The 24689-nt window shown below is 41.1% G+C and overlaps 1 protein-coding gene across 1 annotated transcript; it reads right to left on the reverse strand.

Moving 5' to 3' along the window:
- Nucleotides 1-18549: 18549 nt before the first annotated feature.
- Nucleotides 18550-23026, reverse strand: LOC306855582 (olfactory receptor 5AC1-like; the record flags this gene model as incomplete). The annotated part of the gene is made up of 2 exons (XM_079394346.1): nt 18550-18731; nt 22108-23026. 2 exons carry the CDS (start codon nt 23024-23026, stop codon nt 18550-18552), a joined length of 1101 nt encoding a protein of 366 aa, XP_079250472.1.
- Between the last annotated feature and the right edge of the window lie 1663 nt (nt 23027-24689).

Consider the following 24689-nt stretch of genomic DNA (forward strand, 5'->3'; position numbering starts at 1 on the left):
AGGGTTTGCACATTCCATCTATGCAGGCCTCTGACACGCACATGCATATATATTTATATGATTATAATGGAAGAATAACTTGATACATAAATGGCTAAATTCACATTAATTATACCTGATTAATTTATATTTTGACTAATAAAATTATTCTACATATTTCCCCCTTTGAGACTTAGTAAGTCTCACATTTGCTTATCTTCAGCCAGAGTGCTACTTCACAATTCAGTCGCATCAGTTAACATTACCTAGCAACTAAATAAGTCACAAAGTTGTATTACCAATGACTAGATTATGTAGAAGCACTTTGGCGGAGCAAACCAAACATCTCCCCCCACACTTGACTAGGAAGGAGTAAAAGATCCCGTCTCCGTAACCCCTTAAGATAAAAGAATGTTATAAGCATGAGCGTGCAATTGGTTCAGTGCCTGCCTGTGGTTGTTATAGTTATGTAGAATACAATTTAAATATACATAAAAAATATCACATCACACAAAAATAGCATAGTTAATCTTCAGCCCAGACACTTTGCGCATTGTAGAGGGCCACCCTTGGGCAGAGGTTAGGCTAGCACTTACACCCAGTGTATGGTTCATCTTTACACTACTTCATCCTCAGTTGATGTACTAGAATCTCCATCATTTGTCAATGTTTGTGACCTCCAGTTGGGTGTATAAGGCCAGTCCTGGTGTTGTGCAATTGGTTACTCTTCAAATTCAATTTCTCATCATCTTGACATCTTAGAATTTCCATTTGCCTAGCTTTGGCTTTGACAACTAGTGACCTTAGTATAGGAAGTAGACAGCAAAACAGTAATCCTCCAATTAATACAGCAACTGATAAAAACATTCCTAATTTAGCTATCTATGCTCCCCATGCTCTTAACTTTAGATCAATCCAATCTCACATTTGATTATCCTTTCCCGCATTTGCTTTATCTTCCACTCTTAGGTTTTTAATTTGATCATTACTTCACTAAATGCTCTTTCTGGAGCAGTATTATTTGGTATTTAAGTACATCATTGTTTTTCAAACATAACATACTTTTTCTTTTTCAGTTAACACATAATATAAAGCTATTCTATTTTGCTATATCATTCTGCTTGTTGCATTCAATTGCTCTCCTAGAAGTGATAAGGTCTCATCAGTGTAATTAATACATCTTTGCTGATTGCACTTAATGTAATTAATCCATTCTGTAATTACATTTTTTCGTATTTAAAATTTATATCGATTCAATCTCTGATTTAACTTCATCTCTTGCATTAAATTTGTTAGGAATGCCTTAGGTTGACCAGTTGAGTTTATATAAACTATCATCTTCATCTTCATTTGTAGTTTCCTCTTCTAGAAAGATGTGACTCCTTTTATGTGTCAGCATAACCCTAGTGATACTGACCATTTTTCTGGTAATGTTGTCAAGAGGCCATATTCTAATTCACACATCCACCATATGTCTGCCAATGCAATATCGATGTCATCAAATATAGGTTTTGGGCCTTCTTTTATGACTAAATAGTCATCTTTACATCGTGGTATTTTCCATAGTTTGCTGCATTTTCCTTCAAATCTTCCTACGTCTATATTTCCCTTCATCTCATAACATTCAAATTCCTGATCTGCCATTAATTGTATTTTTCCTTGTGGCTTTTGTATTTTTATTTTCTGTGCTATTGGCCATTTATGGGTACATATGTACTGTAATTCAGTTGCTTTCCTGTAGTTTATTGTAGATTGGAAAAATTGGCACCAATATGGGCAAAATGCAATTTTTTGGGTACAGTTTCTAAAGACATTTATATCTCTGCCTCTTTCTATAAAGCATCTACCTCTCATTCTTACTACATCTAATCCCATTGCATTAGATAGTCCTGAGCATTACTTAAACCATTCATCATGAAATATTTTACTACTAGAACTGTGTATAGGTATTGGTACAATATATAAAATTGGTCTTGCTTCAAAGCAAACTATGCAGTTTTCCCATTTTTCTTTTTCTGCTGTGTAATTTACCCATTTATATTGTAATTTACCCAATTATTGTCTTCTGCCTTTTCCCATAATATATCTGAATTGCCCATTTTCTAATAGGTAATATTATGATTGTTACCTAGAATGTGTCTATTTTGTCTAGATATTTTTTCCTTCTCATCCAATTCTTATTCATTTTGGATTAAGTAAAAGCCACTGCCAGATACAGATGAGAGTTGAAAAGTCAATTCTAGGCAAGTCTGGGTGCTGTTGTCTACGGCTTGAGCTTGTAGAATTAGATGCATTAGGCATGTATTGATCATCAGATATCTTTTGTATTTTCTGCTTCTCTGACAAAAGAATGTGAGCTCCTTGCTTATCTCGTTTTAAGTTTTCATCAGTTTGCACTTTATCTTGTCACTGGTCTCTTCTTGTCACTTTTTCCTGAGTTGTCTGCTTGTCTGTTTCCTTTTCTTTCCACTTCCTCTTTTCCATTGTGTGCCCACATCTGCTCCAAAGTATTTTGATCATCATATTAGCCCTCTCCCATCAATCATTCCATCTTCACCAGGGTGACTCTTTGCGAGTCATTGCAATGGTCTTTCCCTTGTTGGCAAGGGAGAGTCGTTACTAGCATGCCCTTCATCCCTCACTTCATGCTGTGTGGGGTTGTTGAAGCTGGTTGGCGTATTTTAAGGCGAGAGATGTGGACCCAGGTATCACTTTGCAACCATTTTGCTGATCAATGCAAGATTCTCCCTCAAGACCATTACTGCACACTCACTCGTTCTTAATGGTGGAGCAAACCATTCTCTGGCCCTGATAAAACTGCTGTAATGGAAACCTTCACAGTTTTTGTTAGTGATATCAAGCATGCTTATTTGCTCATCTGGCCAGTCGTTTTTTTTTTTTTTTTTTTTGTGACCTGTGGAAACTTCATGTGGATTGAGTGCTGTCCTGGCCCTTTTTTTGAGGTCTCACAAATCCAGTTCTGTCTATACAATGAGTATAGGGCTAATACCCATTTTCTATAATATAATAAAGAATTTGGTTTTACTCTCTTGTCTGCATCCTTATTATTTTTCAAATGATTTCAAATTTATTCTCAACAATTTACTAATTAATTTATCTTTTTGTTTTATAAACTCTGTTCCACTATATCATTAGATAATTTCCTGGGCCTATCTTGCTCAGTAGCATAGGCATTTTGACCTGGAAAACACTCAACTCACTTTATTTATGTTAACAGTCGGAAAGACAATATTTTACCGTTTTGATACAGAATCAGCTCCATCATGATATGCTGAAAAGTGAAAAGAAAGTTAGATGTGTTTTCTTTCTTATAGCGCTAACCATCTCAACTCATTTAGACTGAATTAAATTAACCCACAGATTAATTATCAATCTAAAACTTTGGCCGCGGCGGGCACAATAACTTTGTCAGTTTATTCTGGCAGACCAAAATACAGTGGATTTTCTTCACCCACTTTTCCTTTGATCAAGATAAATATTCTCCCTACAGACGCGTTTTGGCCACTCCTTCCGAGCGCCGCATCTTCAGTTCACTCTTTTAGTGAATCAAAATGGCAGAAAATCATTAAGTAGCTAAGTTGATATTCTCAACGCATAGTTCAGTTACACATTGGAACATGCAATGTATATCACAGACTATGAAAAAGCCTTATAGAAGAGAGAAATTAGGAAATTCGGTCATTTGTCTCTTTTGCGCTTTTAGGGCAACTTTTGTCTTAAAAGACAACTATTAATTACTGCAGTTCATCTCTGTGCATCCACTTTTTCCTTCCGGTTAAAAATAGAAAAAACACACAAATTGACTATTATGAATGTGCTATAAATTTTCAAATCACACTAATGCCAGCTTTTATCCTCCACCATATATGTAATAACTTAGCTTTTGGAAATCGAGTCGTATTGATTCGATATTGATATAATTAATTGATATTAATCAAAATGTCCAACTTATACCTTATTAACGATACCTCATTAACGACTTGTCCAGCAAGCATTAAAATCAGTACCTCTTAAAAATTCAGTTTATTCCCGTGGCCACAGCAATACAGAATTGATTAGGTAATTTTGAGCATAGGTAATGCGATCTTTGGCAAATAATTTCAGACTTTAAAATCACATAGCACCAGACAAAATATTTCTTTATAAATCAATGTTTATTTGCTACTCTACAATACTACTAAGCTAAATAACACAAAAGAGAATACGTACACACACAAACACACACATTGCAGGCAATGAACTTGAAGAAAGCTTAAAACTAGCACTCTTTTGCTAGGTGCTGAAACTTTCCCTGAGGGAGTTTCAAGCAGAGAACTTGTCTATCTTTACTCTTAAAATTACTTCAACCAGTTTCCAGCAGAATTATGGAGAATTATTTGATTACTTGCTCTGAGTTGATTCATTCCTTTCCTGGTTGAGGGAACCCCGGGTGCGGATTGGCTGCTGAAGTCGTCGTTGCATGATGTCACTGGGTAAGTTCGTTTCAGTTCTTACGGCTTCAGATATTAAAGTTTCTTTGTTCGTAACTTTGATGAAGTGGTTGCGGAGCCCTGCACGGCTCAGTTTTCCATGCGTAAATCCTTTGCTGAGTTATTTAATCAAATGAAGAACATATCCTAGCAGATTCCTATAAGTGTTTTAATCATACATTATGATGAGAAAAGTCAACTTTCATCCACCCCAAATTATCGTTGATGCAACTAGCTTTCATTCAAAATCAAACAACAGGTATTTGGCATACACAAAGTAAATACCTTAATTTTATATACTACCTGGGTTAATACATCAATTAACATTCTACTTCTAAATAATCACACCAAGCATATGAAAGACATAAAATAACATAAAACTTTAATATATATTGTCTCAGGGTACGAACTGCGGGGGAGCTAGGGGGAGCTCAGCTCCCCTTAATAAGACATGGGCTCCCCTGAAAACGTGATTTGAGAAATTCTGGGGGGTCTCAAAAAATATTGACAATGTGTTATTTTGACGTGCAATTTCAGTTTTGTGTAATGTGATCATATTGGATCATTATGTGTAAAATTGCAAAAATATCATTTATTCATGCATGACGGCGATTTAAACCTAATTCACTTCAATAAAGATAACTATACATGCTATTCTTGTCATGAGCATCAAGATGTAGGGGCACTGTGGTGCAAATTCATTTCACTCATGTTTAGTACGTTAACTCAAAGATTAGTAGAAAAAATATAAACGTGAATTCAACATTGGCCGTAGGTCTGCACGCGCAGTCCTTGAAATCCATTCTGCACTTAGCAACATATAGCCACCATGGCAAAAAGAACACAAGGCAGTTTAATGGCATGACCGATTCACCTGCTGCAAGCCCTGTTAGCACACCTCCTGCGGGGATGACAACGCAAGAAGTAAGTCATTGTCCACGTGCAAGCGCACGAACATGCATGTATATACATTTATAAAGTAGAACAAATCAACATTTTAGAATTCTATGAACAATTTAAAATTCAATGTTGTGCATGTGTGTGTGAGTGGGCGCATCACTGATATATTTATCTCCCTCTTTTTGTGACAGGCATCAATGTATCTTGCTGCTAGTAGGATACAATCTTATTTTCCCCCTAATAAATATTGAATTTGTGTTTTTCTTGTTTAACATTTTGAAGTCAGGGTAAAGTATTTCAAATTTAGGATAAAATGTCTTTCTTATGTCTTGATAGTTAGGGCAGCTGATGTGGAAGTGTTGCTCTGTCTCCACTTCCCCAGTATGGGCAGATGTGGCTCTCTTTGGGCAGCCAGTGCTGTCGATATCTGTCCGTCTCTATAGTCAGAGTTTGACTGCTCAGTCTGTACCTCGTCATTTTTCTTCTTAATTTACAGTCTTTCACTGTATTCAGATATTCTGCAGTTGTGTAATCTCTATTTAGGGGCAAATAACATTCAAGTTTACTTAATTTTTCTGTTATTTCATTCCAATAGGTTAGATAATTTTATTTTTGTGCTTTTATAATTTGGTTGGGCCGATTTTTGTGGATGGATGTTTGTCCTGATGCTGGATGTTTTTAGTCATGTTAGTTTGTGTTTGCAACTTCAGGACCATCTGAATCAGGGGATTTTTTCAGGGTTTTTAAGGGCTTTAAAATGGTAAGAGTTGGGGTCGCTCATTTTTAAGTGTTTCCAAAATTTGATGGCTCGTTTCTCAATGCGCATTAGTAGAGGGTATTGGCCTAATTCTGCTCTGCATGCATTGTTCGGTGTGTTCCTCTGTACTCTGAGGATGCTCTTACAGAACTCAGCATGCAGTGCTTCAATCGGATTTTTGTCCCATTTTTCAAATTCGTGATTTAGGAGAGGACCCACACTTCACTGCCATATAATGCAATTGGTTATATGACTGATTGGAATATTTTGAGCCAGATTCTAATTGGTATTTCAATTTGAATAGATTTTTTGATGGCATAAAAGGCCCTTCTTGCTTTCTCTTTCAGTTCATTCACAGCCAAATTTAGCTTACCAGTTGCATTTATCTTCAGCCCGAGGTTATGTGTAGTTTGTGGCATATTCAATTTTGGTCATACCAAGGGTGAATTTGTGTCTCTTTCCCTGAAGTCTGGGACTTTTCTGAAATGTTAGTACTTTAGTTTTGTCTGGATTAATAGTCAGGGCCCAGGTCCGACAGAACTTGTGTAAGATGTCTAGGTTCTGCTGTAGACCCTCTTCTTTTGGAGACAGCAGAACCAGATCATCTGCTGTCTCCTGCTTGTGCTCTGCACAAGTCTCAAGCCTTGTGTAAATGATATTGCAGAACAGCTTCCCCAGATTACTGTTTACACAGATGCCTCTATAATTGTTTGGATCTGATTTGTCTCCACTCTTGAATATGGGCGTTATGAGTCCTTTGTTCCATATGTCAGGGAAATGACCAACACTTAGAACCAAGTTGAACAGTTTCATTATGGCCAATCGGAATTTATGATTTGTATTTTTAAGCATTTAATTTAGGATGCTGTCTGGTCCACTTGCCTTTTTTGTTGGCAGGGCCTGTATTTTCTCCATCAGCTCTTTTTCTGTGATCGGGTATTCTAGTGGATTTTAGTATTCGCCAATTATGTATTCTATAAGCTTTAATTTTTCATATATCTGTGCTTGTTCTGTACTCATGTTTATTTTGCCATAAAGTTGTTCAAAGTGATTTTTCCAGGTGTTTCCATTTTGTATAGTTATTTATTCATGGTTCATTTTATTTAGAACATTCCAGTTGTCCCAGAAACTGTTTAAATGGACAGATTCTGCTATTGTTTTCAGTTTATTTTGGATGTAATGTTCTTTCTTCTTTCTGACTGTATTTTTATAAATTTTTAAGCTCTTCATAATAATGAAGGCATAAATCTGAACTGTCTGGTTGTCTGTATTTTTGATTTGTAAGCTGTCTTAAATGTTTCCTTATTCTTTTACAATCCGAATCAAACAATTTTTCATTCTCTTGTTTTTGCTTATGAGTTTTCTTAGTGGTTTTAAGATTAGATATTGTTTCCAAATAATCAAATATGTCATTTATGTTTTTTACGGACAGATTTACGCCATATTCATTATGAGTATAAATATTCTCTATAAAGCTAAGTAAACACTTGGGGGTGGTCATTTGCAGTCAGGTATCTGTCACCACACAGACTAGGAGACACGGAGGAATATGGTCAAACAGAGGTTTAATGAAAGTCACTGAGGGGAACCAGGAGGAGAACGTGAGTGCAGCCAAGTGGTCAGTATCTCTAGTAGTGATTGAGGGAAGGGCTCAGGTGGTTGCGAGGATCCGAGGAACGGTGGAGAACAGGAGCGGTGGAGATCAGGAACGGTGGAATGGCGGGAACTCTGGAGGTAAGTTTAAACACACAAGGTTAGTAGCTGAGTCAGGCTAGGTTCGGGTAGTGAACGGTAGACCGAACGAGGAAGGATTGCGGGCAGCGTGTTGATATAGTGCAGGTGATTGGCAACAGCAGGTGCAGGGAGTCAGAAGGCAGGTGACTGTGATCTCGTTAGCGTGGGTGCTGATGACTGGGGTTACTGTGATTCGCTGACATTACCCCCTCCTCCAGGGGCGGCTCCTGACGCCCTAACACGACGACGGGGGCGGCCTCGGCCTCTGGGTGCGGGACGATTGGGATGGTTCCGGTGAAACTCCTCCAGGAGCAAGGGGTCTAGGATATCATCCCGGGCCACCCAGGATCTTTCCTCTGGCCCCTATCCCTCCCACTCTACCAGGTACTCGAGCCGGTTGCCCCGTCGCCGTGAGTCCAGGATGTTTCGGACTGGATAGACCTCGGCTCCTTCTAGCATCTCAGGAGGAGGAGGTGCGTCCGGCTCAGTGTGTCCTGTGGCAGAGGGGGAGAAGGGTTTAAGGAGTGAGACGTGGAAAGTGGGGTGAATGCGGTACCTTGGAGGGAGTTGGAGTTGGTAAGTGATGTCGTTGACCTGCCTCTGTATCCTAAAGGGGCCTATAAAGCAGGGACTCCGGTTTTTTGCAGGGCAGGCGGAGGCGAAGGTCCCAGGTGGATAGCCAGACCCGATCGCCTGGCTGGTATCTGGGGGGCTCTGACCGGTGGGCATCCGCAAAGCGCTTGTGCCTCCGCACTGCCCTCTGGAGGTGGATGTGGGCTGAGTCCCATACCCTCTCGCTCTCTCGGAACCAGTAGTCCACAGCTGGAACCTCCGCGGGCTCTTCCGTCCAGGGGAAGACCGGGGGCTGGAAGCCGAGTATGCACTGGAACGGGATGAGACCTGTGGTGGATTGTCGGAGGGAGTTCTGGCATACTCGCATAGCTGTGCTGATCGGGAGAGCAGTATGACCGGAGGTAGTGCCCGAGCTCTTGGATCTTACGTTCAGTCTGGCCGTTAGTCTAGGGGTGGTAGCCCGAGGACAAGCTGACGGTGACTCCCAGGAGAAGAAAGAAGGCCTTCCAAACTCGGGAGATGAACTGAGGGCTCCGGTCCGACACAACGTCTTCAGGTAGGCCGTAATTCCGAAACACATGGTGAAAGAGGCACTCAGCCGTCTCGAGGGCCGTGGGCAGGCCCTTGAGGGGAATCAACTTGCAGGCCTTAGAGAAGCAATCCACCATGACTAACACGCATGTGTTTCCCTCGGACTCAGGGAGGTTGGTGACGAAGTTCACGCCGATGTGGGACCAGGGCCTTTGGGGAACAGGCAGGGGAACCAGCTTGTCTGCGGAGAGATGGCGTGGAGATTTGGCGTGGCACAGACTAAATAGCCGCGGACGTACCTGTTGACATCCTCAGCCATACTGGGCCACCAGTACCGAGCTTGAAGGAGCAAGAGGGTTCGCGGACTGCCTGGGTGTCCAGAGCCCGGTACTTCATGAGCGGAGCCCAGAAGGGTTAATTGTTGGGATCGTGGGACATAAGTCTTCCCTTCTGGGCCTCCCTGCGGAGCGGGATCGGTGAGGGTGGCGTCATGGATGTTCTCGGTGATCTCCCATTGGATGGGACTGACGATGAGGGCTTTAGGGAGAATGGGTTCAGGTTCTGTGGGAGAATCAGGGGCATGGAGACGGGAGAGAGCATCGGCCTTGAGGTTCCGAGTCCCAGGGCAGTAGGTTATGGTAAAGGAGAAGCGGGTAAAGAATAAGGCCCAGCGGGCTTGACGGGGGTTGAGCGTCTCTGAGGTACTGTAGGTTCTTGTGGTCAGTGATTACGGTGAACGGAGAAGCAGCTCCCTCCATCCAGTGACGCCACTCCTCCAACGCTAGCTTAATGGCAAGCAGTTCCCAGTTGCCGATGTCGTAGTTCTGCTCCGCAGGGGTCAATTTCTGAGAGAAATAAGCGCAAGGATGGAGGCGGGGAGGCTCGCCGTGAAATTGGGACAGCACGGCCCCGACTCCCGTGGTAGAGGCGTCAACTTCTACCACGAAGGGGACCTGAGGATCTGGGTGCCGAAGGATGGGCGCTGTGCTGAAAGCTTCTTTGAGCCGTTGGAAGGCTTCGCGGGTGTCAGGGCTCCAGGACAGAGACTTGGGCTTGCCACACAACATGGAGGTGAAGGGCGCAGATAGCCGACTGAACAGGTGGATGAACTGTCGGCAAATTGGCAAGTTGGCAAATCCTAGGAATCACTGCAGTTCCTTCACAGATGATGGAAGAGGCCAGTCCTGAATGACCTTTAACTTCCCCTGGTCCATCTGGATACCTTCGGGGCTAATGGTGTATCCGAGGAACTGTACCGTGGAGCGATTGAACTCGCATTTCTCCAATTTCAGGTAAAGATGGTGGTTCCTGAGCCGCTTGAGGACCTGCTTCACGTGGTGGAGGTGTTCGGCCATGTTCCGGGAGTATATCAGGATGTCGTCGATATAAACGATAATGAACTGTTGGAGGAACTCCCGGAACACCTCATTCATGAAACTCTGGAATACTGACGGTGAGTTGGAAAGGCCATACGGCATGACCCGATATTCATAGTGGCCTGAGGGGGTGATAAACGTCGTCTTCCACTCATCGCCCGCTTTGATCCTCACGAGGTTGTAAGCGCTCCGCAGGTCCAGTTTGGAGAAGATGTGGGCTCCACTGAGTTCTTCGAGGGCGGCAGGAACCAGGGGAAGGGGATATGGCAACTTCACCGTCTGGGAGTTCAGGGCTCGGTAGTCGATACATGGCCTCAAGCCTCCATCCTTTTTGCCCACGAAGAAGAAGCTTGAGGCGGCGGGAGATGTTGACGGCCGGATTAATTCCTGTTGGAGAGCCTCCTGGATGTACTCCTCCATTGCCTTACTCTCCGGGATGGACAGAGGGTAGACTCTACTCTTGGGAAGTTTAGCCCCAGGCAGCAGGTCGATGGCACAGTCCCATGGCCGGTGCGGTGGAAGGCGAGTGGCTGCCTGCTAGCTAAATACATCCTGGAACGCCTGGTAGTCAGATGGGATCGTACATTTTACCTGAGGCTTTCGTAGGCTTTCGACGAGGGTGGAGCAGACTTGAATGACAGAGGATCCCTAGGATGGTTTGCGCACTGGGGTCAGGCAGTTCAGAAAACAGGTCTCACTCCAGCGAGTAATCTCGCATGGATCCCATCTGACTTCTGGAGAGTGTTGGTGGAGCCAGGGGCATCCCAGGATGATATCCACCGTGGGTCCCTCCAGTACCAGAAATGTGATGGTTTCCTCATGCAAGCATCCGATTCGGAGTTTTAATGGGGGAGCTCTGTATTTGACTCTTCCATGCCCCAGCTTGGATGGTTTTGACTCGGAGCTCTCGGGGTTGCCGCCTCTGGGGGAGGTTGAGGTGGGTTAAGAGGGCTTGGGAGATGAAGTTCCCCAAGGATCCCGAGTCGACCAAGGCGGAGACTGTAACAGAGGAGTCTGGGGTGAGAAGTAGAACTGGCAGAAGTGATAAAGAGGAAATGTTGGGTTCAATTTGAAGGGTATTCACCGCTGGGCGTAGAGGTCTCACGGGGCAATTCCTGATGTAGTGCCCCGGGGAAGCGCAGTATAGACACAGTTGAGCCGCGATGCGGCGTGCACGCTCCGTGCGTGACAACCAAGCGGAGTCCACGAGCATGGGTTCTGGTACTGGAGGACCGGAGGCGGGTGAGGCTGGCTGGGGTGCGATTTCATCCTCATGGCAGGCATTAAGGCGTTGCGAGATGCGTGAGGCGCGTTGAATGAAGTTCTCTAGGCCCACACTATCATCGTAGATAACCATTTGAGCGCGCAGGCAGGGATTCAGTCCCAGGCGGTAAGTGCTCAGCAGGGTCGCCTCATTCCAGCCGCTAGTGGCAGCAAGGGTGCGTAATTCCAATGTGTAGTCGTCAACGGAGGCTTCCCCTTGACGCAGCCGTAGCAGTCGGTCCGGGACTGAGATACGCCCCGTGGCGAATCCGAAGACCTCCTTGAAGTGGTTGGTGAACGCAACGTAGGAGTTGATGATCACGCTCTGGGCGTCCCAGATCGCCTTAGCCCATAGCAGCGCCTTACCGGACAGCAGGGAGGTGAGAAATGGCACTTTCGATCTCTCGGTGGTGAACTTCTGGGGCTGCATTTCTATGTAAATAGAGACTTGGATAAGAAAACGCCACACCCAGCTGCATCACCCGCATAGGTAGATAGAATGGCCATGGGACTTACAGAGGCAGGCGCGGGGGTTGTTGCCAGCAGGAGGGAGGCACGGAGGGTATTGACCAATTCCTCCAGAGTGTCGACGGCCGAGGGTGGCCGGGGCTCCATGACACGCTTCGGTAGTGAACGGTAGACCGGACGAGGAAAGATTGCGGGCAGCGTGTTCATATAGTGCAGTAATGATGCTACTAAATAACACAATGGTTTCTCTTCATAAAACTCACTTCATCCAAGATTAGCAACGATACAGTTTAAACATTCCAAGCGACAATATTCAGGGCCGCTCTTCGCGTGCAGCATGAAAGTCTCATCCTTTATCGCGTAGTTCATGCGGAGAGTCCTCCAAGGGCGACCAATTCATCCATACTAGGGCTCCAATCCAGCGGCTCGTTCCCTGCTACAACGACAACTTATCTCAATTTCTCGGGCTCCATGACACGCTTCGGTGTAGGTCCGGTCTTCTGTCAGCACACAGACTAGGAGACATGGAGGAATATGGTCAAACAGAGGTTTAATGAAAGTCACTGAGGGGAACCGGGAGGAGAACGTGAGTGCAGCCAAGTTGTGAGTATCTCTAGTAGTGATCCAGGGAAGGGCTCAGGTGGTTACGAGGATCCGAGGAACGGTGGAGAACAGGAGCGGTGGAGATCAGGAGCGGGGGAATGGCGGGAACTCTGGAGGTAAGTTTAAACACACAAGGTTAGTAGTTGAGTCAGGCTAGGTTCAGGTAGTGAACGGTAGACAGGACGAGGAAGGATTGCGGGTAGCGTGTTGATATAGTGCAGGTGATTGGCAACAGCAGTTGCGGGGAGTCAGAAGGCAGGTGACTGTGATCTCGTTAGCGTGGGTGCTGATGACTGGGGTGACTGTGATTCGCTGACAGTGTAGCGTCTGCTTATGATCCTTGATGGTCATTGTGGTTTTATGTCTTAGAGACCCCTTTTAGCCTCTGACATTAGCTAAATAATTCACAGACCTTGCCTCACATTCTACATTTATATGGCTGCTTAATTGCCAGTGGTTGTCTCCCCACTGTCAGATGCTAAACAGAACTGACGATCTGTTCTCTCCATCGGACTTCAAACACATTCCAAAAGAACTAAATGACCCTCGGTACCAGGCCTGACTAGACTCAGTGGTCTCCACAATTTCAAATACACATCACACACACACACATAAAGACATTTGCTTTATTTAGGCTATAATTAAGCAGTTATAAATGTATCTGATATATGTGTGTGTTGTATGTATATTCCCCTATTATATTAACCTAGTTACAACCCTTTACTTGTATTAGTTAGACTCTAAATGCCTATATTCAGGGTATGAATGTATCTCTGGTTTAATATATGCTAGATGTTTCTTTCTTGATATCAAAATGATCTGCTCTTCATTTCTCAAACAATGATGGACACAGTGACCTCGTGAAATGCATCATAATATTCCTACAGTACTGTGGGAAGAATTACACTGATCCAGCAGAAGTCATAAAACATGCAAATGAGGTGTCAAGTGAGACAAAGGAACACTCTCCCGCCGAAACTATGCGCATTGTTACTGGTCGAACTGACCAGAAATGGGTGTAACTTGGTCAGATAAAACTTCTCCCACACCCAAAAGACTTGTTCTTCTCCCTACCTTTGGTGCCCTAGAGACACACAATCACAGTGGAAACTTAGCGACTCCCCTTCGGGGGCAGTGCGAGCTCATGGCAGCTTTGAGCTCAGTAACTTTGGCGATTTAACTTCGGACCAATCAACCCGCAGTTCGAATGACGAAGCTTTCCCTCCTAAAGGAATTCATCAAGAATTAAGAAACGCATTACAAATGCAGGACACTTTACTCAGCATCAACAAACCAGTGCAAGTAACCGCTTGTTGGATGTTAGATGCGCTTCTAGGCTTCGACCCCTTTTGATTAAGGTGATGTGTTTCTTTGATGGTTCTAACAGGTTGTGTCAGCTCTCTCTCTCTCTCTCTCCATGCCTTCCTTGCATTGTTTAATGTGTGTATGTTTGTGTTTAGTTCAATGTTACATGTACCCCGTAGAGTAGTTTAATAAACATCCATATGTATTCACACTTGGTTGTCTGTGTCTGCAGCTCACAGAAACGAGGTCACTTTAACGTTCCGGTTTTGTTACATATGCTCTATGAGCGATTGTATTAATGAGGAAATTATTTTTCGTGACCCGAGAAATAATTTTCCTTCAAGTCAATAGACGATTGAAACTGTCCGTACTTTGGACGAACAAATCATTTTATTGTAGGCTACTGTTAATGCTACAGTTAATTCCTGAAGATGAATATATAATTGATAACAACCCGTTATGATAAATTATGTTCATCTTACTTTGAGCTAATTTGCTACAGACAGTTTTGCTGTTTTGGACCCATCTCTAATTTTTTATAATATATTTGTACAGGTTACTGGGTTGTGGATGTATGTTAGTATTTTCTTTCCTTTTTAACCTGTTACCGTTCACCAGAGCGACCTCGCACTGAACGCTCTTTGTTTGCATGTGTCATTGTTTTCTAATAGAATAAATGAAACGGGACAAAGTTAATCTTGACAAACTATATATCATTCTGAGGGTCTAAGCCTCAAGCATCGACGACAGATCGCTGTTTTTCGATGGAAAGCTTATAAGGAATGAGTGGCACAAATTTGCTACATTTGTTTAAGCAGTACACATCCAAACACGCAGAATAAAAAAGCAGTACGTACCTTTATCATTGTAATAACGAGCCACAAACGCGTCCACTGCTGAAATCCCAGTTTAGTTAGAGAGGTAAGGGTCCACAGAACAACATCCCAGCGAGCACTTTTAGTCCAGCGAAACAATAACGTTGTAATAAGGATGAATATTCCTTTGTTTACATTTAATTTCTTCAGAGAGTTATTGTTCGCGTCCGTTATGGAATAAATTACGCTCAAAAACAGCGTCTTGGTGGTAAAAAACAACACTGTGTTGCAGCATACGGTTTTACAAACATAATGAGACCGTCCACGGAAAAAAAAGTCTCAGAAAAGCGGAATATAGATTATTTGAATTTGGCGCTCCCTCCTGCCGGCAGTGACGCTTCTGTGACGCAGCTGTCATCTGAGCGGGGCGTAAATTAGCGATCTGCTTTATCCATAAAAAACTTTTTTTTTTCTTCTACATTTTTTATATGTGTGTGTGTGTATTGTGTGGGGAATGTGGCCGTGTCTGCATGATTATAATATGTATGGACGCACATCAGCGTGTTTATTAGCGACTCTATGACGGCTATCATTGTGATTCATTGATCAGCTATTATTGATTATATGGCCCATCTGTATGATTATCATCTGAATGGACGGACATCAGCGTGTGTTTACTGACTCTATGACCATGTCTGGCAATATCACTTCACGTCTGGCAGTGATATTTATCATTGTAATAACGAATAACGAATAACGAAGAATACTTCAGTATACATACTATATACAAAGCATTTTTTTCTATTTTTTTTCCTTTTTTATTACTCAAATAATTATTTTTGTATTTTTTAGTGCTCAAATAAATCTGTCTATTATTTTATAATTGAAAAACTATGCAGGAACATGTATAATGACTAAAATAGCTTGTATAATTCTGCAATCCATTTGGTGGTTATTTTTCCTCAAACAGGGGGGTGGGGGGACTATAAATAGTTTCAGAAAAAATATTGCAGGAATCTCATTTTTCATGGTATCTTCTTCAAATTTGACATATGAACTCATGAGACACATGGCTTTCGATCCATTACTTTTCTGGATTGCTCCAGGACTTATTTCATGTATTTGTATATGAAATAAAAAAACATTCAGTGTGGAAAAATATTTTTCAAGGCACGTCAGTGCCTATAACTTTTTATCTTTTTGAGCATTATCAACTCTGGATGATAGATAGTAAAGCCCAGAGTCTCTTCTTTCCAAAGATACCTAATTTGTTTGTGTAAGCACACTTTGTCACAAACTGTTACCATTTTAATTTAGGTAGGTTATTTTCACCTGCGAGGCCCTAAATGGGGGTGAAGTTTAACAGGTTAAATACACAGTTATTTGACTGTGATCTGATAGGGGTGTTAGTGGTTTGACTGTGAATGCTCTGAAAGAGAAGGATCTAGATCTGTGATCATATAATCAACTTCTGAGCAACCATGAAATGAACTGTAGGTGTATCTTACTAGAGAATCCCCTCTCACCCTGCCACTGACGAGGTACAGATTGAGGCTTTGATAGAGCTCCATCAGAAGTTTTCCGGGTTTTTTTATTTGGGAATTTTAGTTATTCCTTGGAAAATTGACAAAGTTTTTTTTGAAAGCTCTGTCCAAAAATGTAATTATTCCCACTGTCTGTGGTGTAGTAGTCAGGTAGGGATCCCGTTCTGGCATTGAGATCCCCACACAATTCCCTGGGCCTGGAAGTGGTTGATTTGGCTGTAGGGGTTATACATTTTATAATATTAATATGTAATTTAAAGCAATAGTTTAATTTAGCTAAAATGGAATCATTTATGATTTTATAGGGATTTGAACAGAATCAGTGTTACGGCGATTCACTGAACGAGCCGTATAAACCTAAGACATAAACTAATCTAACACATGAACACAAGCATTCACACATTCATACGTTGCAGAAAGAGGGAGAGTGAGGAAAGGATGAGTTTAAGAGAATGGAAATGTGATATCCCAAGTTTACAGCAATATGTTCAATTGCATAGACCTGAACAACCATCAATCACTTATTTAACCCTCGTTTTGAGTTTCTCAATGAGGCTAAGATTTATATTAACTGCACCTGATTCAGTTAGAATTTGGAGGTGTAGCTTGCGTGCTTTCCCTTGTTAGGGGGTTTCCTTTGTGTCGTCGTTGCAGACAGGGGGGGTTTCCCGAAGTGTCTGATTGGCTGGAAGTTCAGTAGTCTTTGAAGTGACGTCTTGGCTGAACATGCGGAGTTGGGTCTGCTGGAAGTTTAAAGCGAGTGCAGTCGAAGCTGGACTTTGTATCAAACTTACATTAACACACAAAACTCCACGGAAAGAAAAGAAACTAAAGTAAAAGAATAAAATTAAAAGGATGTGACGAGACTAAGTTGTTTTCTTCTCATTATGGCACGTGGGCCAGAAGAGAAGAAGTGAGAGATCGCAGCCAGAGAACGCGGCAAGAGGTGTAAAGAGCTAAGAGAGAGAATTTTACGATGTCCTGAGATTTAAACTCAGCTTCCAGACGTCTTGACCAATTAGATACTGTCCTTGCTTGGGGTGTTGCTCTGTTCCTCCACCAAATCATAAATCAACTTGTTATCTGTTCAGTCAGAGGTCCAAACTTTACAGGCTTGCGCAAAGTATACCTTTTCAACATTGATTTTTATAACAAGACTATGATACATTTGACAAAGAATTGATTGGAAGAAACATTTAAAGCATGGATTTTCAAGCTCATACATACTAAATATGCAATATTTATCTTTAAGGCTCGAGCTATTCAATACTTATTAAAAGCAAGACATATTGAGTGCTTAAAACAAGAATATTCGAATGTTCAAATGGGTTACATACACAATATGCAGTTATGCATAGAAATTATTAGTTTCATTAAAATTGAAAATGAAAGTCTTTATGTGGTTCTATGGAGAAGGAAGGCATGTTCTTTAGACAAAGGAATTTTGGTTTGGTCTGTCTTCTATGTGTGGAGACCCTCCCCAGAGAGAGTCTGTAGTTCGTGATTTTCTATCACAGGTTTAGATGTGACCATCAGTCTTGATTACTTGCAACAATTTTGACAGTCTTCTTCTTGAATTGGAATTATCAATAAGTGTTCGTTTGTCTCAGTGTTGCAAGCTGTTTGGTGAAAGAGGCTCGCTGGTTAGGAGGCAGGAATCCGATTTATGGTGTTGTCCTGTTACAGCTTTGAGGCCTCTCTGCATTCCAGCTCCTCAGGTTTCAATGTTCTGATGCATCTTAAAATTGTCTGATTCAGTCTCTGATATCCTACATGGCTGTGGAGGGTCTCAAAGATGTTTTCATTATAGTAGGGAGATTCAGAGGGAGGAATATAAAGAGCACATAATAATATATCTTGCTTGTACCAAATGATTGTGCCCCTGAATCTCTCCCGCGTGTAATTTTTGCATGTTTTTGGGATGATATGGATATTTCACGATATCCTGGAGGACAAAGAGTGACCTCATCAGTTCTGCGCCACGTTTCCTATAGTATTATTATGTCTATGTCTAAAACATCTTCTCTTCTCTCTCTCTCTCTCGATCAATCGAAAATTAATTGAAATACATGTTATAATTAATTCAAATAAATGTGGTCTTACCACACTATTTTATCTCTGTGTCTGATTTGAAGCTGGCAGAATGTCACAGGCAGGCACAAGCAAACCAAATTTCTACTTCCTGTCACAATGCGGAGCAAGCCAAAATCATCAATAATGCCACAGAAGGACCACTTTCTCGCAATATTTAGGGCCACTCTTCGCATGCAGCATGAAAGTCTCATCCTTTATCGCGTAGTTCATGCGGAGAGTCCTCCAAGGGTTAGTCAGGTTGGGTCTGCGTTTCGCCCACGCTGCACACCTGTCTCCGTCCACATGGTTCTCCTTTGATCCTGCACACATCGACCTAAAAAGCAGAGAACACAAACCGACCCCACCCCCAACTTCCCAGAGCCAATAGACTTCTCTTCCTCATCATTCTATATCCCCATGTTCCATCTACTAATTGTTCCTGCAAAATTAGTCACCCCGTGACAAGAATGCTAGCGCTAACGAGCCATAACTGACGAAAATTACATAACTATTCATTCATAACCAACCATTACATAACCATATTGTGCTGCAAAGAACAAGACAAGTTTTAACTTGTCTATTACTTGGCATATTAGTTTTAACTTGTCTATTGCTTTGCAAATGACCATGGAATAAGCGGAATAATCAACGGCTAGCTGTGCTTTAAAGGATTTTAATGCACTTTGCGGAGGCATCAGGCAGTTCTTTATGGAAGCCTGTTTCCGCCACGGAAAAAAAAAAAGGTTGCGACTTTTTATCTCACAATTCGGACTTTTTTTCTCATAATTGCGTGATATAAACTCGCAATTGCGAGTTAAAAAGTCATAATTGTGAGATATAAACTCACAATTCTGAGAACATATCAGTCGTTTTTCCCCCCTCAAAACTGTACTTTAACTTGCGATTGCGAGTTTATATCTCACAATTCGGAGAAAAAAAAAAAGTCAGAATTGCAAGAAAAAAAGTCAGAATTGTGAGTTTTTATCTCGCAATTGTGACTTCATAAATTGTAATTCTGAATTTTTAACTCACAACTGTGTTTATGTCACGCAATTCTGAATTTATAACTATATATACACTGAAACTTTTTTTCAGTGGCGGAAACAGGCTTCCATAGTTCTTTGCCTTTAATGCACGGTTGAATATCCCTTATGATTGGTGTGTGTGTGTGTGTGTGTATAAAGATTTTAAAATAAATTTGGAAATAAAACCTCAACAACAACACATGACATATTCACACCATGTCATATTTAACAAAAATAAAGCCAAGATGGAAAAGCCATGTGTGACAAAGTTAGGACACCCTATGATTCAACTGCTTGTAGATCCACTTTTAGCAGCAATAACTTGAAGTAATAATTTTCTCTATAAATTTATTAGTCTCTCTCCTATCATTCTGGGGGAATTTGGCATTGTTCTTTACAACATTGCTGTAGTTTATTGAGGTTTGTGGGTATTTGTTCATGCACAACTCTCATCACGGCATTTCAGTCAGGACGAGGTCTGGACTTTGAATGGGCTATTGCAACATATTGATTCTTAACTTTTCAGCTGTTCTGTTGTAGATTTTCTACAGTGCTTGTGTAACGGAGTGGAAAAGTATGTTAAATTATTGCATAAATGGGGACAGCGCCATCTATGTGGTGCGTGATATAATTTAGCGTGTGGAGTAGGGACCGCCCACAGCAGGGTTAACGAAGCATTGCTGTGGGTAAGTTGCACGTTTTTCACGGTCTCAGAATTACCATTTATAAGTGTCCAAAGCACACAAATATTTGCTTTATTGTGACTGTATCTTGCAATGAATATGTTGGGACTCTGTTGAGTCATGTTTGGCGTCGAATGTGTTGCTCAATATTGAGTTATAATGTGTTTGTTATCAGACTCAATTGTAATCAATTTGTGTGTTGTCTTGTGTTTTATGTAGAAATGGTTTATTCTCTTACTGAATCAGAGAAACCCTATTTACACATGCTGTCTCGACTGTGCAGGTATGTTGTTAAATGTTTGTTAAATTGTTTGATTCAAAATTAGTTGTTCAAGTTCTCCGCTAGGTGGGGATGTTTCCCATCTCTGTGAGTTTAGTTGTATTCTGTATTTCATTGAGGATCTTCATTCATTGATTTGTTATTTTATAATTAATTGAAAGTTTGTCATCTGTATTTGAACTATTTACAACTGAAACACTATACGATCACAAAGTGACAGAATTAAAAAAAGAGCTGTTTTAAATTAAACAGAGCAGAGTTAACGAAGCATTGCTGTGGAAATGGTTTATTCTCTTACTGAATCAGAGAAACCCTATTTACACACACTGTCTCCACTGTGCAGACCACCCAGGCAAGACCGTCACACTTGGGATCATTGTCCTGTTGCATGACCCAATTTTGTCCCTCCACCAGCATGTATGAGTTCTGGTATGAGGTGTTTGCGCTCTTTAGGTTTTCACCAAATGTGGATCTGTGCATTATGTCCAAACATCTTGACTTTGGTCTCATCTGTTCAAAGGACATTGTTCTAGAAGTCTTATCGTTTGTTCAGATGTAATTTTGTAAACCAAAACCGTGCTGCCATGGTTTTTTAGATAGAAGAGGCTTTCTTCTGGCAAGCCTTCTAAACATGATATACTTATCCCATATTTTTCTAATTGCATTGTCATGAACTTTATCATTTAACATGTTAACTGAGGCCTGTAGAGTCTGCGGTGCAGATGTACAATGGGAGGAAGGCCGGCCAGCAGAGGCCTCTAGCTGTTATGCTAGCCACGCCCCCAAACTCTCGCTGGATGACAAAATTAATGTCATTTTAGAGCTGCTTCATAGCTAAATTGACTCCTTTAATAAGCGATTGATTTTGTAACATCGACAGTTATTGAAGCTGAACTGACTTGAGCTGAATAATGACACTTTTGAATGTGTCTCATATTTGATGAAGTTTTAGTTTTAGTATTATTTTACTGTTTAATACTGTGAAGCTGCTTTGACAGTCTGTTTTGTATAAAGCACTACAAATGAATATGACTTGACTTTTTGCAAATGTTACAATAGCTTTGTTAGATTTTCATTTGATTTGTTATTCTGTTTTCTAGAACGGTATAAACATTATTTATTACTTCAAAGAGAGACAAAAGAACTATCCTTGTAGCAGTGTTCCATTTATTAGAGTAAAGTGAAGTTTGTATTTAAAATTTCCCAAGTAATTCATATTGTGCTGATGCCTGTATAAATTTCACCTCAATTTACATTGTTTCTGATATTAAAATATCAAGGCAATATTAATAATAATAATTAATAATAAATGATTAAAAGCAAAACATGACAAAAAAAGAGTTTTTGTTGTTGTTTCATTGATAAGAACCAAATACTGAGGAAAAGGTCCTCAGGACAAGGTCAAGTTCCTCAACTAAAATAAGAACAGTTTGGTTCTAGCTCAATAATGGCGATTGCAAATATGTGAAACAGAACACAGTATTTTCATACATTACAGCATTTTAATAAACTTTCCTGTTCAAACAGTAGAGCATGGGACTAGCAACACAAAAGTCATGCGTTCATTTCCTGGGAAATAAATAACTGATAAATGTGTACCTTGAATGCAATGCAATGTATGTCATTATGGATAAAAGTATCAGCCAAATGCATAATGTATTTAAACATTAATGCTATTTAAATTTAAAAACATCTTTCATAGTCCTACTTTTCATCACCTGTATCAGGATGTGTCTAATCTCAGAGCACTGCAGCCCATAAATAATTGGATTTAAAATGCTTGGAATGATATGAAACAGCAGAGAAGCCAGTTTCCTGTAGTCTGAATAGGCAGGAAAGCGGTGTAGCACTATAACAATAAGCCCACTGATGAGCATAATCAAATAAAGAGCCAAGTGAGTGCTGCAGGTTTTCAATGCACGGCTGTTCAAAGTTTTACTCTTAGTTATTAAGCAAACAGCGGTTATTTTACTGTATGTAATCGCTATACTTCCCATAGAAGAACCAAACAGCAGTACTGTGTATATAAGCCCAAACAAGTTATTGACAGTCACATCCTCACAAGATAACTTGAACAAAGATGCATTATCACAATAAGGATTTGATATGAAAGTTCTACAACGGTTGAGCCTTAGAGTAAGACCTATCAAGATGCTAATGAAAAGTAACGCTGTACCCCAGGCTAAAGCTGACAGTGTGATGACCATTTTGTGTGTCATTATGGTTTGGTAGCGAAGTGGATTGCATATGGCCACATATCTGTCAAAAGCCATGATTATTAGTATAGTATGGGAGGTTGTGCCATACGTGTGCGAAGAAAATGCCTGAATAACACACTCAACATAACTGATATAGCGCTCAGATGGTGGCTTTAGAATGTCCATGAGCAGCCGAGGAACCATAATGGAATTGCCAAGGATGTCATTCAGTGGCAAGTTACAGAAGAGCATGTACATTGGTTCATGTAGGCTTCTGTGCTCTGTTATGAGAATGAATATTCCAATGTTGGACACCATAATTATCACATACAAAAGCAGGAAAATTGCAAAAACAGGATACATGGCCTGCTCCGATGCCTTCAGTCCTTCTAATTGCAAAATAATGCTGTTGTATGTCAGATTCTCCATTAAAAATGTTTTTGAAGATGGTAAATTCTAAAATCTAAAGGATTTCACCACATCAGGTTTGTTAAATGAAGCACATTGTGCAAATGCAACTGAGAGTAATTTTAAGCAAAGATGTGGTAATCAACTCCTCAGAAGGCAATTAATAGGAAAAAAAAGTTAATCTGAAGAACATTACGATAAAGGTCACATCTAAAATGTTCACTTGGTTTAAGATGATGTGTGAGTCTGACTGTTAAAGACACCTAACTGTGAGCTAATTTTATAGACCTTCACCCTATAGAGTATGCAAATATGCAAATATCACCAGAGACAAAACTGCAACAAAACTTGATCTCAGTGGACCAAAAAAGGTGTGGGGTGGTGTGTGTGTGTGGTTGGGGGGGGGGGGGGGGGGGGGGGGGGGGGTTATTTCAAACTCACATTTGAAATAAACATGTTATTTTCTGGAGCCACACCTGTTTCCTAAACTAGAGTGGCCTTAAGTAAGACTAACTACTGGAGTCAAGGTTTGAATCTACCATTGGAAGAGGGTGAGGAAAGACAGTGGAAAGAGCTATTTTAGCACGTCACTCATATGTTGCCAATGCTATCAGTTATGGTTATCAAACCAGACCTATAAAAGTGATTGTCTCTTAAATAAAATCAGTCGTGCAGTGTGTGAATTTTAGCGGCATCTAGTGGTGTGGTTGTGAATTGTAATAAACGCTCACCCCTCCCTTTCGAAGAAAAGGAATCTATGGTGGCCCACATGACAAAGATGTCGTTGTTTGAGACAGCAGAGAGTGGCCAGTCAAGCAATGAGGTTTCATTACAAAGGTAAATTAAGAAATTATATTTTCTTAATTATTCAGTTAAGTGATATGTTATTGTGAATATTATTGTTACTTGTTCATCGTGTGAGTTTTTTATTCGCTGACTTTAGCTAGCTTTATTGCATGCTAGTTAGAATAAGGTAAGAGTAGTGAAGCAGCTAGCTAATGGTAAATAGCTACACTGTTCAACGCATTTAGTCCAGCGGTTCTCAATTCCAGTCCCCAGTTGACATGACCGCTACACTGTTCATTGCTCCCTACTCCCTGAGCAGGGGAAATCCCTGAAGTTTTGAAGTTTACTTCACTTCGGAACATTCATTCATGGATTTGCACTGCACAATGCCTTCACAAACGGACGAGTGTGACATAATATACCTCTGTAAATATACAGGTGCTGGTCATAAAATTAGAATATCATGAAAAAGTTTATTTATTTCAGTAATACCATTCAAAAAGTGAAACTTGTATATTAGATTCATTCATTACACACAGACTGATATTTTTCAAATGTGTATTTCCTTTAATTTTGATAATTATAACTGACAACTAATGAAAGTCCCAAATTCAGCATCTCAGAAAATGTGAATATTGTGAAAATGTTCAATATTGAAGACCCCTGGTGCCACACTCTAATCAGCTAATTAACCCAAAACAGCTGCAAAAGCCTTTAAATGGTCTCTCAGTCTAGTTCTGTAGGCTACACAATCACGGGGAAGACTGCTGACTTGACAGTTGTTCAAAAGACGACCATTGACACCTTGCACAAGGAGGGCAAGACACAAAAGGTCATTGCTAAAGAGGCTGGCTGTTCACAGAGCTCTGTGTCCAAGCACATTAATAGAGAGGCAAAG

The sequence above is a fragment of the Barbus barbus genome (genome assembly GCF_936440315.1).
Source record: "Barbus barbus genome assembly, chromosome: 36".
In the NCBI taxonomy this organism is placed as follows: Eukaryota; Metazoa; Chordata; class Actinopteri; order Cypriniformes; family Cyprinidae; genus Barbus; species Barbus barbus.